The sequence below is a fragment of the Alosa alosa genome, chromosome 2, assembly GCF_017589495.1.
Source record: "Alosa alosa isolate M-15738 ecotype Scorff River chromosome 2, AALO_Geno_1.1, whole genome shotgun sequence".
NCBI lineage: Eukaryota > Metazoa > Chordata > Actinopteri > Clupeiformes > Clupeidae > Alosa > Alosa alosa.
Genome location: NC_063190.1, coordinates 23,226,351 through 23,242,581, shown reverse-complemented (window position 1 = coordinate 23,242,581; position 16,231 = coordinate 23,226,351). Strand labels below are relative to the sequence as shown.

General features: G+C 39.6%; 1 protein-coding gene across 1 annotated transcript; it reads right to left on the bottom strand.

The window, feature by feature from the left end:
* Window positions 1-640: 640 nt before the first annotated feature.
* steep1 (STING1 ER exit protein 1) lies at window positions 641-15,953 on the bottom strand. Its single transcript, XM_048266699.1, has 7 exons — window positions 15,661-15,953; window positions 9,450-9,567; window positions 9,266-9,307; window positions 8,475-8,619; window positions 8,073-8,162; window positions 4,107-4,199; window positions 641-1,000 (listed from the first exon to the last, which is right to left on the bottom strand). Exons 1-7 carry the CDS (start codon window positions 15,782-15,784, stop codon window positions 938-940), a joined length of 675 nt encoding a protein of 224 aa, XP_048122656.1. The 5' UTR covers window positions 15,785-15,953; the 3' UTR covers window positions 641-937.
* Between the last annotated feature and the right edge of the window lie 278 nt (window positions 15,954-16,231).

Genomic DNA, 16,231 nt, shown 5'->3' with positions numbered 1-16,231 from the left:
TATTCAATTAGCCTACTGCAGGTAGCACTTTTTGGCAATTTACCTGATATTTTTTTTTCAGCTAAGCTCATTTCTCTATGCAACATCTGAGGAAGCATTATATAATCATTACCAAAGATAAGCAAGCAATAACGAGACAGGGCCAAACGCTTCTGCTTCCATCCTTCTCTCCTAAATACTTTCAGTCAGGTGTGAAGCACCTTCAGATAAGTCCGTCTTAAAGGCTTGGGAGCAAAGAATGCAGATTAGAGTGCCATTGATGAGTCCCCTCATTGCAACCTCCTCTGCACCTGCCACGAATCAGAATGTCAAAAACTTAGATACATACACAGCATGTCCTTTTTCATGCAAATGCAACTCAAACCCACATTTGATTTTGGTGACGTTGGAATTTTCAGGGATGCTCTTTGGGATGATAAACAGCTGTTCCTTAGCCCACTTCAACATTCTGATAGATTTCAACCTGCCTTGTGTCATGCATACTGATGTAGCTAACAAACCAAACATACTTAATAGCCTTCATAACCACACATCCCGATGAGCTAGTGAAATACCAGGCCACTTCCTTTCCTTCCTTTCATACTAAAGGCAGAGCTGCTCAGCAGACCCTTTTCACTGTTGAATAAGGGACAAACACAACTTGACTAAAGGATTTTTAATAACGAAACAGGACATAGACAAATAATGCAGAAATAATTGTAGATTCTTCAGTAAAAAAAATCCAGTTTTCTACATCTTCATAGAAAAGCCCGTCAGAATAAAAGAAAACGCTGTATTTACTTCACATAATGTACCAATCATGCTATTGACTTTCCATTTTCTATCATGTTATTTACAGGCACATTTGATGACAGCCTAATAACCCATTCCATTCAAACACATAAATGTGCAAACACACGCACGTGTGCACACACACACACACACACACACACACACTCTACTTAAACTGGTTGTCAATGAGTGTGCCCTTCATTTTGGCCTTCTTTGCTTCCAGCTCAGCCTGTGGAAACAAATGGAAAGAATAATGTGACTAGAGACAATCTCAGTCGCTCTGTGTGTACAGCAGACTTTTAAAAGTACCTCTGGCAAGAGGAGAGATGAGGAATGGAGAGGCCAGTAATAGATGAGAGGAGAGAACAAAATTGGCTGTAGTTTCTTCCTCAAGGCAGATACGGACAAAGGAAGAATGAACTCAATATTTTCCTAACTCCATGCAGTACTGGCTTTTAACAAAGCTGTAGAACGGTGAGTTCTACTTTCCTAAAAAAAAAATCCCTAATTACCTCCCAGCCAGAGAGGGTTAAGCGGTCAGTAATCAAGGATCTTTGTCCCAGGGGTGGAACAACAAATGTATCTGTTTGAGATATGCTATTGTTATTGCAACATCAAATAGATATATTGTTTTTTTAAATTCCACAGCTAAAAACTAATGATTTCACCTAACCATTCTAATTTAGCAAATAATATGTACTGAAACCACAATGCAGTGAAAAAAAAAAGCTTTTTCCCTATTAAAGTTAAACTCTGACGAAAATTGATCCCAGGACATCAAATAAGCCATGGAGACAGTATTTTTTGTTGTTGATCAACCACTACAGAGCCTGCTCTATATACGCTATAGCCCCAAATTGCAAACAGTGGATTAGCTAAGGGCGGTGAGCTAAATGCTTTTTAGTTGAAAACCCCTGCTCTAAATGACAATTTTTCGTCTGACGCCGCTATAGAAAGTTACGTTTATAAAGTTAATACACCTACACTTTTAACGGCAGCTTGTTTTCCACGAGAACACTAGCCTGGACTTAAGACTAGTTTGGAAGCACAACCCACACAATGCCAATACATTCAGTGAACTCTGGAGCGAGTTACTTCTTTTTGGAGACGAGTTACTCAACATCCTGTAGCCCTCCACTCTTTCTGCACACATCCATGCTATATTAGTCCAAGAGGCAAGCTTCAAAACTTACCATTTCACAGCTATCTACAGATGTGAAATGACCGCAGACATAATGCAAGGTCTTCCTGTATATTTATGCTCCAGCTGGTATTAGCCTATTAGGTTAGAAGATGTTAATATGACCTCCCCATCATCCTTTCTCATGATCAGTTAAAATGACAGCAGTCTTTTCTACAAGTCAGTAGCAGTACATCATGACCATAATGGACATATACTAAGGGCCAGAAAAGTAATAGGTACAGCCATAAAGCCATAAAACACTGCTTTGATGTAGACGTCAAGGGACAAAAAAACTAGCCTGGAAATATCCAGACTCATTCACGAAGTGAATAGTCTGGGAACTCCTGATTGGGAAACTTTTGCAACAGTTGCAACGCGACGAGCACTAACTTTGAAATCATTAGTCCAACCTTACCAATCACATTGACCAGAGATTCCTAACGTTACTTCCTACTTCGCCTAAACTTTACAAACTGAAAATAAACAGCATCAAAAGTCAGGAAACAATGTATATGGGTCTACCTTTGCTGTAAATAAATTTCTACATTTTTCCAACCGAATCTTTTGATGTTTGCAGGTGTTGCTGCTTCTGTTTATTACTGTATTTTTGGACTAGAAGTCGCACTTTTTTTTCATAGTTTGGCTGGTCCTGTGACTTATAGTCAGGTGCAACTTATATATGAAAAAATATATAATTGAACATGTTTTTAAATGTTCATTTATATTAACTGACATTAACCCTACGTGAAACATTACCGTCTACAGCCGCGAGAGAGCGCTCTCATATGCACAAGTCCTGTGCACTTTCAGTCAGAGAATAGTGCTTGCGCTATGCCTGAAACACACGTGCATACCTAAATCCTCAAATTATGGCCGGGATTCTATTTATAGCCGGACCTCAGATTCAGACAAATAAAAGCCAGTATAATTTTGTTTCAATTTAACTCATAAAAGAGCTCTTCTTAATATTTTATATTGCTGGTTGGTTTAATATTGTTGCCAATGAAAAGTCATTGTCCTACACCATGAGTCTCCAACACTTTGCTCTCAAGCTACCAGTCGCATGCCGCCCCCTTCTGAGCTAGAGGCTGAAGCAGTAACCTACATTTAAGCCATATTGTTGCTGCCAGGCATCAGCCTACGAATTTTAAAAATTAGAAATAAAAAAGTAATCATGCCTAATTTAAAAAATAACTAAATTTAGGCTATCTTAGACCTCCTTTGCTATACGGAATAAGGTTTCCCTTGCAGCACAGCACACATTCCATGAATGAATGAAAGCGGATGCCTTATCTCGCAATAAGTGGATGGAAATCCCAACACTCTTTCATACATGATACTTAATAGTGAACCATTATATACCCCACAGATTTCAGTGGTCATCAGTCGCAATATTTAGCAATTTAATCAAACAGCCCAAACGTAAATTAAATCTCAAATTGAACATCTTCTGCTTTTGATAGCCTACCGGTATGCCGCTCCAAACGAAAAGTAGGCCCATGTCTCACAAACGCAAGAAATAAAGGCCTATGTATAGCTGACTCGAATACAAGCCATGGCCCAAATAAAGGTGCTGTGCTTTACGCAGCCTAAATAAAAGACTCCAGCCATAATTTGAGTATTTACGATAGTCTGTCTCCTAAACATTCCTCACCCGTTATCTAGACATGCATGAAAACATTTGAAAACAAATTTGATCGCTGTTTTGCTACTAATTATCTTTCACGTAATGAATACGCACAGAAAGTGAAAATAGCTTAGGCCTACTATGCGCTTCGTGTCTGTACCCGTCTGTTCATGTCCGCAATCGATTATAACGTTCCTCAAATGGAGAGGTTTGTGTTCGCAAAATTCCTGACGGTTCCTGATCGCTAAACCTTTATTTTTCCTCTGTCGATAGCGGTTGATGTAGAAGCACCTAGGTTATAATTTGACTTCAGCGGTGACAAATCCTGCTGAGAGAGAGAGAGAGCCCCAAAGTGGTCCTGCGCGCGCCTGTATGACTCTGCATGGGGTTCAATTGAAGTCAAGAGTTGGTCCGTCCAGTCAATAGTCCCGCATTCAGGCCACTCCATTATTAGATTAACATCAGACAGCGCTGTAAAATGTGCGCTGTAAAATTGTATGTGTCTGTGTGTGTATATACACTCACAAGCTCCTGCAGTCTCCTCTTACTCATGCCCTTCCTCTCCAGTTGCTTCTCGATGACCTTGGCGTTCTGCGCATAGGAGTCTGCAACCTCCCTCTGCAATACAATCACCAATTACACACATCACAAAACATACGCCACAGCTTCGCTTACACTACCAGACAATCAATGTGTGTAGGCGGGAACGTGTGTGTGTGTGTGGGTGTGTGTGTGTGTGTGTGTGTGTGTGTGTGTGTGTAAGCCAGAGGGATACATAACATTTGTTCTGCTGACAAAAACTTCAGCCTCTCTTACACAAGGTAATTTTAAGACAGACCTCACTGACAGTGGGTTAGCTAGGAACAAGAAATACACACACTCATGAAGTATTCATGATAGAGTTGCCGCTGAGAGAGCGAAGCAACCCCTACTCAGTCTGCACACACTGCGTGTTTGTGAAAGCGAGTTAAGAAGTCTCATCCCAGGGATGACCTGGAGGGCCTTCCTCTCTCTTTCTGGGGAGATGGTGGCAAACTTAAACACACTCAAAAGAAAGAACGGTAGAGATGCCGAGAGAAGAGGTGAGGGGAGGGAGGAGGAGGAAGCAATCAACAGAACAGCTCAAATTAAGACAAATTGTAAAAAAAATAAAAAAATAAAAAAATTTAAAAAAAAGACACTCCATGCTGTCAAACCGTGGAGCTTAATTTGGTATCTGCCTCCAATTTCTACTACTTCTACTACTTGATTCAGAGGGAAAATTCAAGACTTACTGCATCAAATATTCAATCATAAAAAGTACAGATAATTTTAGGAGGTGATTATGGAAATGGTTGTAAGCATGTGTCAGTCCGTCTTTTTGTGTGTGTGTGTGTGTGTGTGTGTGTGTGTGTGTGTGTGTGTGTGTGTGTGTAGGGAGTCTGGTGCAAGTGTTAGAGAAGGTAAGTGTGTTTTCTTCACGGCGCATGCCATTTTCCCTAATGAGTTGTTGTTCCCCCTGTTATGCAACAGCAAATATGTTGAGATGCCTCTCTGTACTGATCACACTACAGTTTTCAAACTGGGCCGTTGTGTAGGCAGACATAAGGCCAATATATGGTTCAGTTTTGCTTAACAAAATATTATGTAAAAGAGACATGTGTGTCTGCTAGATGTGCGTCACGTACTGTACATCAAAAAAAATTAAATGACAGACATTATACAACAATTGGGTTCTATGGAACTATTTATTTGTTTCTGATTGGCCGAGAGACGTTCCATGAATTGGAATATCCCTGGACATTTCAACTCAGACTTTGCACAGCTATTAATAAATCACTCCGCGATACAATGCGAAGATTTGACACAAAGTTCTCATCCCAGCTCTCCACTATTTTAAGCAATGGGTTACTCCTTAGCAAACCATAACGAAACAGTGCTTCACCACATCTGTGGATTAAGCTACACAGTCAACTCAATGTAAGTAAGATAAACGAGGATGCTAATTGTTCTCAGCATAGCCAGCATTGTGTAGGGCCTATAATTGTCACTTGGAGGAGACTTGTAGATAACTAACGTTAGCATAGTTAGCTAACCGCTGCTAACGTGCTAGCATCGTGTCAGAAAAACATATGGGGCTGTGCACAGCTGTGCACTGTGAGCTTTATTAATTTATGGTGAACATTAATTCACCATAAATTAATAAAGTTGAGTGGTTCTGCAATGTAGGCTATGTTTCCGTTTTTTTGCAGTACCATGTCCCTTACATAACATGGCCCAGTGTCCTTGTAACATGCATGCAGCAAAGCTAGATATGAATGTGATTTCAGCCCGACTTTCAACATTTCTTTCAAGAAGACACGTAAACCACAAAGGCCCGTAAAGAGGGATCTGGAATGTTGGTTACCTAGCAACCAAGACGCTGTCTATTGAAAAGGGAACCGTTTTTTGATGCGTAAGAACGATGTCGAAATTAAACATTTTAAACAATATTGGGGTGTTTTCAGATTATTTAGTTTGTGGTAGAATTGTTGTATAAAAGCAATATAGCACTCGTGATCGTGGGATTGGTCATGGATATTCCCACGGCTGTTGTTACCTGCGCCACTCGGCCTCCGGCCTCGTGGCTACGGCCGAACAACACCCGTGGGAATCAGTGTTGTGCGGTCTGCCCGAAATTAAGCGGTTGCCCGCGGATGACCGCGGTCACCCGCGGTTATGAGTCATAAAGAAAATTAGTTAAAGTTAAAATTAATTAAATATATATTTTCTACAAATAGGCCTAGGCCTACATAAAATATCACAAGAAGGCTGGCATCAATACAGTAAAGCATCAATAGGCCTACAGTAAAGTCAACAGTAAAGAAGCTGAAGACGCGAGTTAAAAATAATAGACACCCCTTCAGGAAAAGCGATATAGGCTATGGGAAATTTTGGGAAAAGTTCTTAAAGAAGATGACAGTAAGTTATGGTCCATGTAGGCCTGCTTCTTGCGAAGCCATTTAAAAGTATGACAGCCAAAACGGGCAGCCTGCAGGAATAAATGTTATGGCACAGACTACACATCCTATGTATAGGTTCGCGCATGCATAAAAGTTACAGTTCGTTGTGTTTGTGACTTTAAACAGTGGATGTGCTTTTGTAAAGCTTTGTGCTTCATTCAGCATTATAAACCAGTTCTTACGCTAACGTTTTGACCAGCAATGTATCTCTCTAGCCTACCTTGCCTCACCATTTCTGTTTTCGAAAGAAAGATGTATGTCCATGGCCTTCAAATCTTATCCTAGTGTTCTAATCCTTGGTGGTTGCGTGCGTGCTTGCGCTCTTATTCTCATTCTCTCTCCATACGCAAACATTATGTTCTGCATGCCTAAATAAATTAGTTTGTTTTACAAGAAATGGCCTACTGTCACACTGCATGCAGACTATAACCAAAAGCACACATTTTGTAAATAAGCGGGTCGGATCGCGGGTCGGGTATAATTTTGTCCTAATTAATATTCGCGGTCCGAGTTGCGGTCTGGTTGATTAAAATATCGGGCGACCGCGGGCCGCTTGTGACCAAACCCGCGCAACACTGGTGGGAATATCCATGACCAACCCCACTCTCACTCGTGCTATTGCTATATTGCTTAATTGTTGCATACTCAAAGTGGTTAACTAACATCTCAAAGTTCTACAGGAGTTTGAGTTCTGTTGTGTGTTGCCATGGTTATGATGTGTGTCTGTTTACTTTAGTTTCAATGTGAGATGCAACATTAATGTGCAAGTTGTTTTAGACAGTACATGTTCTATTGCCACTGGTGCTGGACTATGACCACCTACTTCTCCGCAACGTCTGTCTGCAACTATTCATTTTTGTTAAATAGAAGTCCTATAAAAGCATACAAATATGTGTCACCATCCATAACTGCCATGTCTGCTCATATAAATTGCTGCTCTTGTGAAAATGCTTGTTTGGACTTCTTTTGGAACAAACTCTTCAAATGATATGCTTTTAAAAGTTCTGATTGATTTGTCACTTGCTGTGCTCAGATTTTCACATTTTTAAATATTGGGCTATTTTTTGGTTAATAGTTAGAAAGTCTCATTTTGGATTGCTGATAATTAATCTGTGCCACATTTAATTTGAGGGTTATTGAAAGTGTAAAATCATCTTTAATTGAAAACAGAAAACATCTCCTGTTTGAATATAAGTCTATACGCATATCAGCTAATCTGTGACGCATTCCAATCTGTCAAAAAAAAAATCTTATATTTGTCTATGATATTTTGTATGAATTAAGACCATCTACATCCTGGTGTGCAAAAAAGAAGTAAGATCATCTGCAAAATGTAATGTAAAGAAAACAAAGGCAGGTTTGAGTGTGTTGAGTGTTCCATCCCCGTGGCCTCTCACTGGCTAGCCACTGCTGCACTGATGATGGCCCCGATCATTCACTGGCTCATCCAAAGAGTGTGTGTGTGTGTGTGTGTGTGTGTGTGTGTGTGTGTGTGTGTGTGTGTACTCACCGCCTCAATCTCTTCCTCCTCTTCATCTATGGTTGACACAGTAACAGAGCTGAACTTGCCCATGTCTTTGGTTCGTTTGGTCATCATCACCTGGTGGGAGGCCGCACGTGAAACATAGACAGACGGCAAACAGCTTGATATGCACTCCCATTAACGTGATCTCTAGCATACTTTATGCACATTTGTTTATTCTTCATGCTCCCATGTGTGTGGCTGCACAGTAGCAAACACTGTAACAGCTGTGAAATGTCCACCCATCAAAGGAAAAGATAGGACACTATATTAGCAATGTTGAGGCATTTACAATTTCTCAAAACCATTGGGAAATTAATTTATACTCTGCATCTTCTCATATCTCACACCAGAATAAGACCTCTGTAACCAATAAAGAGTGTCCCATACCCTGACTTTCTTAGGAGCCTCCTGTTTCTGACTGTACACACTTGTGTTCCCAAAGCCTTGGCCAAACTTCACCACGGAAGCATCAACGATGAAGGTTGCTGTAGCGTTCTTGATCTGGTGGTGATAGAAGAGCAGTAAACCACACCTGGGAGAAAAACACAAACATTTCAGGCGCAGCAGGCTTAAGATTCAAAACTGCACATGGAACCAATAAGCAGCGGGAGATATATGGTGACGAGGAAAACAAATGCCCCCAAAACGTCACCCATCACCCATCAGTTCAATTTCAAGTGAGATAAATCCTTTTCCAACTTTCACAAACTTCTCTGAGCATAAACTGTCCACTTATGAGCTTCAGAAATACGTGTCTAGTGGATGATAACCATCTAAATTTGAAAGTTATCAACCAAGGCTGAATTCTCCAGCAGAAAATAAACCGCAATTTACAAATATTGTATGTATACTGGCTGGTATGATACAATATATGGCTGTATTGTATACAATACTAGCTGTATTGTATACTGGCTGGTGATGAGAAAAAATACAACAAGTATACAGCAGTAAGTTCATATCCATGACAGAGTGTGAGATCAGGTAACGTTGTTGAAAATCAAAGCAATCGCTCCAGGTACTTTTCTTTCACCTTTTCAGGGAGTCAGACCCATAACAAACTGCTGATGAGTGATTCAAAAGCTGAAAAAGGGAAGATTAGGTACAACGCAAAACTTGCAGTTCACTCAGACATGAAGATGATGCTTTAAAACTGATCAGGTTTAAGTCTTAACACTCACTTGCCACATTTCTTTCTATACTGCCTCTCGATGCCTTCTGGCCTGAAAAGAGAAAAAAGGAAGAAAGGGTCAATTACTGAAAACATAGGAGATGTCGCACTGAAAACATAGGAGATGTCGCACTGAAAACATAGGAGATGTCGCACTGCTGTCATTGTACTTCCAAGCCATACTGATAGCTTACCTTTTCAGGTACACACACTCGTCATCTTCCACGTTACAGAACTTGTGGGCATGTTTGGCAGCATCTATAACCCTGGACTTGTCCCTCGGCCTCATGGGTAACTTCTCAATTTGGCAATCTACAGAAGCAAGGGTATCGTGTCCAAAATTAATCCAATCAGTTAGTATATTTCACTGAGCGTACATGCAAAGAAACAGCCAGGGCCAGATTCAGACTGCCGATGAATAAGAATGAAGACTTTGCTCATGCAATATGCAGAACTGTTATATGTTTGTTAGAGCTCTGATACACAGGGCCCTATTTTCGTGACGCAGTTTTGCACCATGCACTTCACTTTTATTAAGCTTTACGCCCAGGGGTGTGGTAATTAACGACCTAAGGTGGGGTCTGGCGCATTATCTAAAAATCGCTATCTTACACCATCTAAAAAGCATTACGCCACTGACCAAGAAATAGACGCACTGTCACGAGATGTAAGCCGCAACTCCTCTGCAGGATAAATGTCCTTAGGCTTTTTATTCAGTCATTCAAACATTATTGGGGTAAGTCTGGCTTTTTTCAGGCTATGTGTTCAATGGTAACTCATTGTCAGTCAATAGTGAAAGTAATTAACTGTGTATAACTGTTTTGTCTTTGACTATGACACCACGGTGAAGTTAGTTTCACTTTACCAATGAGCTCAAAATAGACGAGTGCAGATGCGTGTAGGCTATACTCTGCTAGGTTTTATAGAATATAGAACACCTGTTCCATACTGTCTCGTGTGCAAGCAGATTCCTTCAAATGCGCGACTGACTATCAAAATACCGATGCGCTTTTTGAAGTTGTGCTGCTTGCTGTTAAAGCGAATGACATTGGTTTAAATTATGTTACGCTCAAAATACACCCATGGCTGATTAAGAAACATAGGAATGCCTTGTTGTGCCATCCACACAACGTTTGATAACAAAACCACGCCCAATGTGGACTGGACAACCCAATAAATTTAATTGAGCTATTCACTAGTGACCATGCGTTTTAGATTGCTAAAATAGGGCCCACAATCTTCAGCATAAGCAATAAATCAGACTTAGTTATGCAGGAAACATCAGATTCAAACAGGCCTGAGTAATGAGTGAACAAAAGTAACATGCAACATTATTTCATAAAATGTGTCCATTACAGTATATGCTTAGTTTAACTGGTATCTCCTTCAAAAACACTTCACAGTGAGCTGCCACTCTGTATGGGGTCCCATCCAGATTAGTGGAGGGCACTGTTATTATGAGGGACTGCCAAATTCAAGTAATTACCTGGTACACAACCAAATCACAGCTTTTTTAGTTTTGTTTATGTTTATGTAAGGGTGCTTACCAATCAGTACCTAATCAGCCCATAATCAGCCCATAATTAGTCCAAAGGCAAACCTCTTGCAATAAATTATTTTGATGAATAATCAGCTGCAGGGGTGCCTCAAGCGTATTCCAGTAAATAAACAGGATTAAAACACAAAACTATTTCCTGGCAAAAACAGCTAAATCAATTTTATAGTGATGTCCCCAATGGTGTGTGTGCCTAGGTAAACAAGTTAGGTCAATGTGTTGCTTCAGTCTGAATCCTTCAGCCAAAAAAGTTACATATTTCACATTTGTCAGCCAAATAAACAATCAGCTATGGTCAGTGTAATGTCCTTTCCCTTAGACAAAAGAGAGCAAATGCATTATAATTAATTAATTATGTGTGGAAAGGCTACTTAAATTAAAAAAAGGACAAAATTATATTTACAACAATGAACTACATTAGCTTCTGGGGCTGGATTCACAAAGGTTTTAATTATGGTTGAAGTGGTTGTGAATTTAGGATTCTTATTTGCATAATTAGACTACATTGGCTGGCAGTGGGTAGAAAACGGAGTCTAGGCAACACATTCTTTAAATGTTTCATATCTAGGATACGCCTTAACTTGAAAATTAGAGGACATCATGATCTCAAAGTCAGACGTCTCTTGAATATTAAGCAGTATCAAGCTAATATTACCCTTTCCTGCTTATACTTACCAAGCTTGGGGTTTTTTTTTGTTTTGTTTTTTGCCAAGCTTAGGGCTTAAAGGAGAATTCCGGCTATTTTTCACATAGATCTCTGTTTCTCAAGGTCACCGAGTATGTGGTACGAAAAACCAGAGGTGGAAAGTAACGAAATACATTTACTCACGTTACTGTATTGAGTAGTTTTTCAGTGTATTTTGTATTTTTTAAGTAGTTTATAAAATCGGTATTTTAAATTTTACTTGATTACATTTTGAGTGAAGTATTGTACTTCGCTACATAAAAAATCCCATCCGTTACTTGAGTAAAAAAATAAAAGTTAAGACTAACGAAAACAGAAAGGGAGAGAAAAGAAATCGTGCCCTAAACCACTAGCCTAGTGATAATGATCAGCATGTAGCCTACAACAGGACATCAAGCTGGCGCCATGCAGTCTTTCTGAAAGGGATGGAGATGGAGCTGGATCACGAGATGCATCAGATTACCTGTGTAGCCTAACCTATGAAAGTGTATTTTCCGCTATTTCAATGGGTTGTCTCAGTTCGTTTTAGCACTAATGATAGCTGTGATATTCAAGCAAACACCATGGGATTTCGTGTTTTGACGTTTGTGCTCACCTTTCTTTGGAAAGAAGTTTATTAGCAGTTGTTTCCCCTCATTTTGATGTCTCTCTTTTTAGTAACCTGACTTGGCTTTCTTGGAGAAAACATTGCACCAGCAGCACAACAATTAGCGGTCCACTACTAGCAATGCTCAACTAAATAAACAAAGATAGACTACCTTATAAATCGCTCAATCTTTTGCAGGCAGATCAGGCGGACTAAACCATTTAGCTCTTTAGCAAGGGGGTGACCTTAGACAGTTTCACTATGTTTTGTATACAAAATCCAGTCAGTCAAACTTTAAATTTGTCTGACATTCATTTTGACATTTAATTTGGAAGTTAAAATATTCAGGTCAAAAATAAATATATGGTGGACATATATATATATATTTTTTTTTCAGTAATTAGCTTAAATTTTCACTATGTTTTGTATACAAAAATCCAGTCAGTCAAACTTTAAATTTAGTCTGACATTCATTTTGACATTTAATTTGGAAGTTAAAATATTCAGGTAAAATAAATATATGGTGGACATATATATATATATATTTTTTTTTCAGTAATTAGCTTAAATTTCCAGTGAGTCTATTCGAATTTTCACCACACATTATATTAACACACGATAAAAAATCCAAACATAAGAGTTATGTGTATTAAAGTGGAATGACACAGGAAAAAAGTACTGAGCGTGCCTACTGAAATTTCTTCAATACTTTGTGGAAAAGCCTTTGTTTGTAAAGACAGCTTCAAGACATTTCCTGTATGACAAAACTTATTAGTCACAGTATCAGGTGTGATTTTGGCCCATTGTTCTAAACAGATTCCAGGGGTCCCTCTTGTGAATCCTGATCTTTAGTTACTTCCAGAACTGTTTAATTGAATTTAATTGAATTGGCTGCCTTCAAGTCTTTCTGGAGCTTACTCCGAAAGTGGTCCTTGGCTTTTGGAATTGACTATCCTTCTGACTCCCTGGTCAGAAATATTATGAGAGATCCTGCATGGCAGTGATGTTTCTTCCACTTGCAGATAATGGCTCCCATGCTGCTTGCTGAAGATTCTGAAGTTTTGAAATGCATCTGTAACCAGTTTCATTGATATGTTTTGCAACAATAAGGTTGCAAAGGTCTTGGGAGAGCTTTTTTTGCTTTTATCCATCATGAAATGTTTCTTGTGTGACACCTTGGTAATGAAAAACCTTTTTTATAGCCCATCAATATACTAACCAAGCTTATATTAATTTGCACAGATAGAAAGGATAACTACTCTAACTACTTACAGATTCCAGCTCGTTCCTTCCCTTTCCTTGCCTTTAGTGCTTTTTCTTAGCTTGTTCAATACTTTTTCCCTGTGTTATTCCACTTCATTACATGACTCTACTTATGGAGTTGTTTGATTTTTTATGTGTGGATTACCTGAGTTATTACTAATGCCTGGTGAAAATGTTGTACCCAGTATTCCACTTTTCATGGGCCCTCTCCTCCATTGGGGCCCTATACTTCCCACTCTCCCCAGTTCGGCGCTCTTTTTAGTCTGCTGAACCTTCTGCTTGTTTCCAAATATAAAAAAACAACTCAACATTGGCCTCCCTGCCTCAGCTGCCTGTGAGGGGCTTTTCAGTTGGATTACTGTTCACTGCAAAGCGACGCAAGGATGAGTGCAACTAACTTTGAAAATCAACTACTGCTCAAACTTAAAAGGAGAACTCCGGTGATTTTTCACATAGATCTCCATTTCTCAACGTCACCGAGTGCTGTCGGTATGAACAAAACTGAAACAATCGGTTTTACCTAGCTCGAGTTGCTGCAGCGCTACACACTGGGAGCATGAACATGGCTGCCTTAGCTGCTGGCTGCAGCAACTCGAGCTAGGACCAAAGTCCTTTTCAGGCAAGTACCTCCACTCGGCGGCCATATTGCAACACTTTTTGGGCACTTATCGTGCATCTATTTCGGCAGAAATGCGTGTGCGTAAGGCTTCACGACACCAATCTTGCTCCAGCAGCGAGATCACAACAGATGATTGGCACGATGTCTTCACAGCACACCACATGATTGGCTCAATGTATTTTACAACACACCACATGATTGGCTCAATGTACTCACATGTCAACGTTTTGCCGCGGAAGGGTTGTGATATTTGTAGACAACTGACTAACCCCATGCATTACTATGGAGGATTTGTTGAGTGCTGTATCTCCTCATTAGAAAGTCTCTGGTAAAACTGGTTGTTCTGGAACCCCCAAAAAAAAAAAGTAACTAAGTAACTTTTTACTTAAAGTACATTTTAAATGAACTACTTTTTACTTTTACTTAAGTACATTTTCAGATCGGTATTTTAACTTGTACTTGAGTAATGTTTCATCAAGGTATTGGTACTTTTACTTGAGTACAATATTTTCGTACTTTTTCCACCTCTGCGAAAAACAAAACAATCGGTTCTAGCTCAAGTTGCTGCAGCCAACAGCTAGAGCTGCCAGGCAGCTACAGTGCTACACTCTGGGGCCATGAACATGGGGATCTATGTGAGAACTCACCGGAATTATATCCAAAGTCCAAAATAGCCCTCCTCTAGATGTGAATGACTGAATGAGATGTCTCATTCTAGGTTTGATAGATATTATGGCAACATTGAATTTAGAAGGAAACCCACATGCTTCTTTTAAAAAGATAAAGAGAAGATAATCGGGATATTGGAAACTCAGAAACAGTATTAAATGGCTTGTTAATGTTTGCTCAATATGAATTAGTGAAATTACTGTTGGGATACAAGATATTTCAAAGTTACAAATAACAAACATCCTATTCAAAATGTAATTAACGGGCTTAATCTGATTTGCTCTCACATCAACTCAGATATCGATAGCATAGAGCAGGTAATCTATGACAGAGCATCAATATTTAGAGTAGGAGTGACATTTAAAGGATTACACGCCTTACATAGCCCACGTAACGAAAACCGACATGTTAAATGGGGATACAGTATGCGAAAAGCTCTGGGCTAAGTGCTTTTCCATGTAGGCCTATGACATATCGACTGTGTGGTGTGTGTTGATCCTCAAGTATGACCTTTATATATATATATATATATATATATATATATATATATATATAAATAAAAGCCCCGCTTGAATGGTCAGACAAACGTGAGCGGACATGGGATGCCTTTAATGGCAAATCCGGCTAGATTTGTTGCGAATACAAAGCGTCGTTTTCTACTCCACTTAGAGACATAAAGTCAACATTTCGCGGAATTCTGTGGATTCTATCGGATTAATGTCACCATATCAAACAGATCAACCCCCGATTAGCAATCACACTAAACGTAAATTACGTCTAAACTAAATGTGTTTCATTCGTCCGGGCTCTCCACTTGATCTATCGTTTTAAACTTATCTGAACTATGTATAGGAATTTAGGCATCTATCCATTTTGAAAGTTTTGTCCACACACCTAGTTATATTCAGAGGCTAACCCCAAAGGGAATTTTACAGCATCTGACTTTTTTCTCTTTGTGAATTATTGAACAATGCCTCTCCATGAGGGACCATTTGATCAGCTGGCTCGCATACGCAGCATTAACTTACCAAGTACAAGAACCATTTGGCCGCATAAACAGTAGTAAACATGAAGGGGTTTCTCTCCGTCGTCATATTCTTCACGGTCCCGCGTGTCAGAGCACACCACACTCCGCGAAACAACTTTAGGCATGTTGTTCTAAACGTTTTTACACAAATACAAGTGAATTCGTTTTCAAAACCTATAATAGTTTAGGCTACGACAAAAAAACTAAACCATGTTAGCAAAGATTGTTATGTTAGCATCGTCCATTCGTCGCGTCGCTCAAAAACTACGTAGTCGTCCAATACAAATGACGACATCGGATTTTCTAATGTTCTCGCCAGGTGGCGATGTTGTGAGAGAAATCACAGAAGCCCCACGGACCTTCTCGTTCTCACTTTATGGACCACACCGACGCTCTTTCCTGCCCAGGCCAAGTAATCATAGATCTATGCCAACTAATAATATATGCAGAAATGGACGAACGTTTGGGTAGTCAAACCCACTTAATTCGGCTGTCATGTCGGCTGGGGGAAGGAGGGGAGAAACTGGAGCTGGTAGAATGTCGAAAGCTAGGCTACTGAGGCAAGTATTTCT

Bases quoted from the DNA above. Each gene is read 5' to 3' on its own strand.
- steep1 (XM_048266699.1), bottom strand. From the start codon at position 15,784: ATGCCTAAAGTTGTTTCGCGGAGTGTGGTGTGCTCTGACACGCGGGAC. The intron at 8,620-9,265 runs GTGAGTGTTAAG...TTTTTCTCCCAG, and splicing joins TATAGAAAGAAATGTGGCAA to GTGTGGTTTACTGCTCTTCT. The intron at 1,001-4,106 runs GTGAGTGTATAT...TTGTTTCCACAG, and splicing joins AGAGGAGACTGCAGGAGCTT to GCTGAGCTGGAAGCAAAGAA.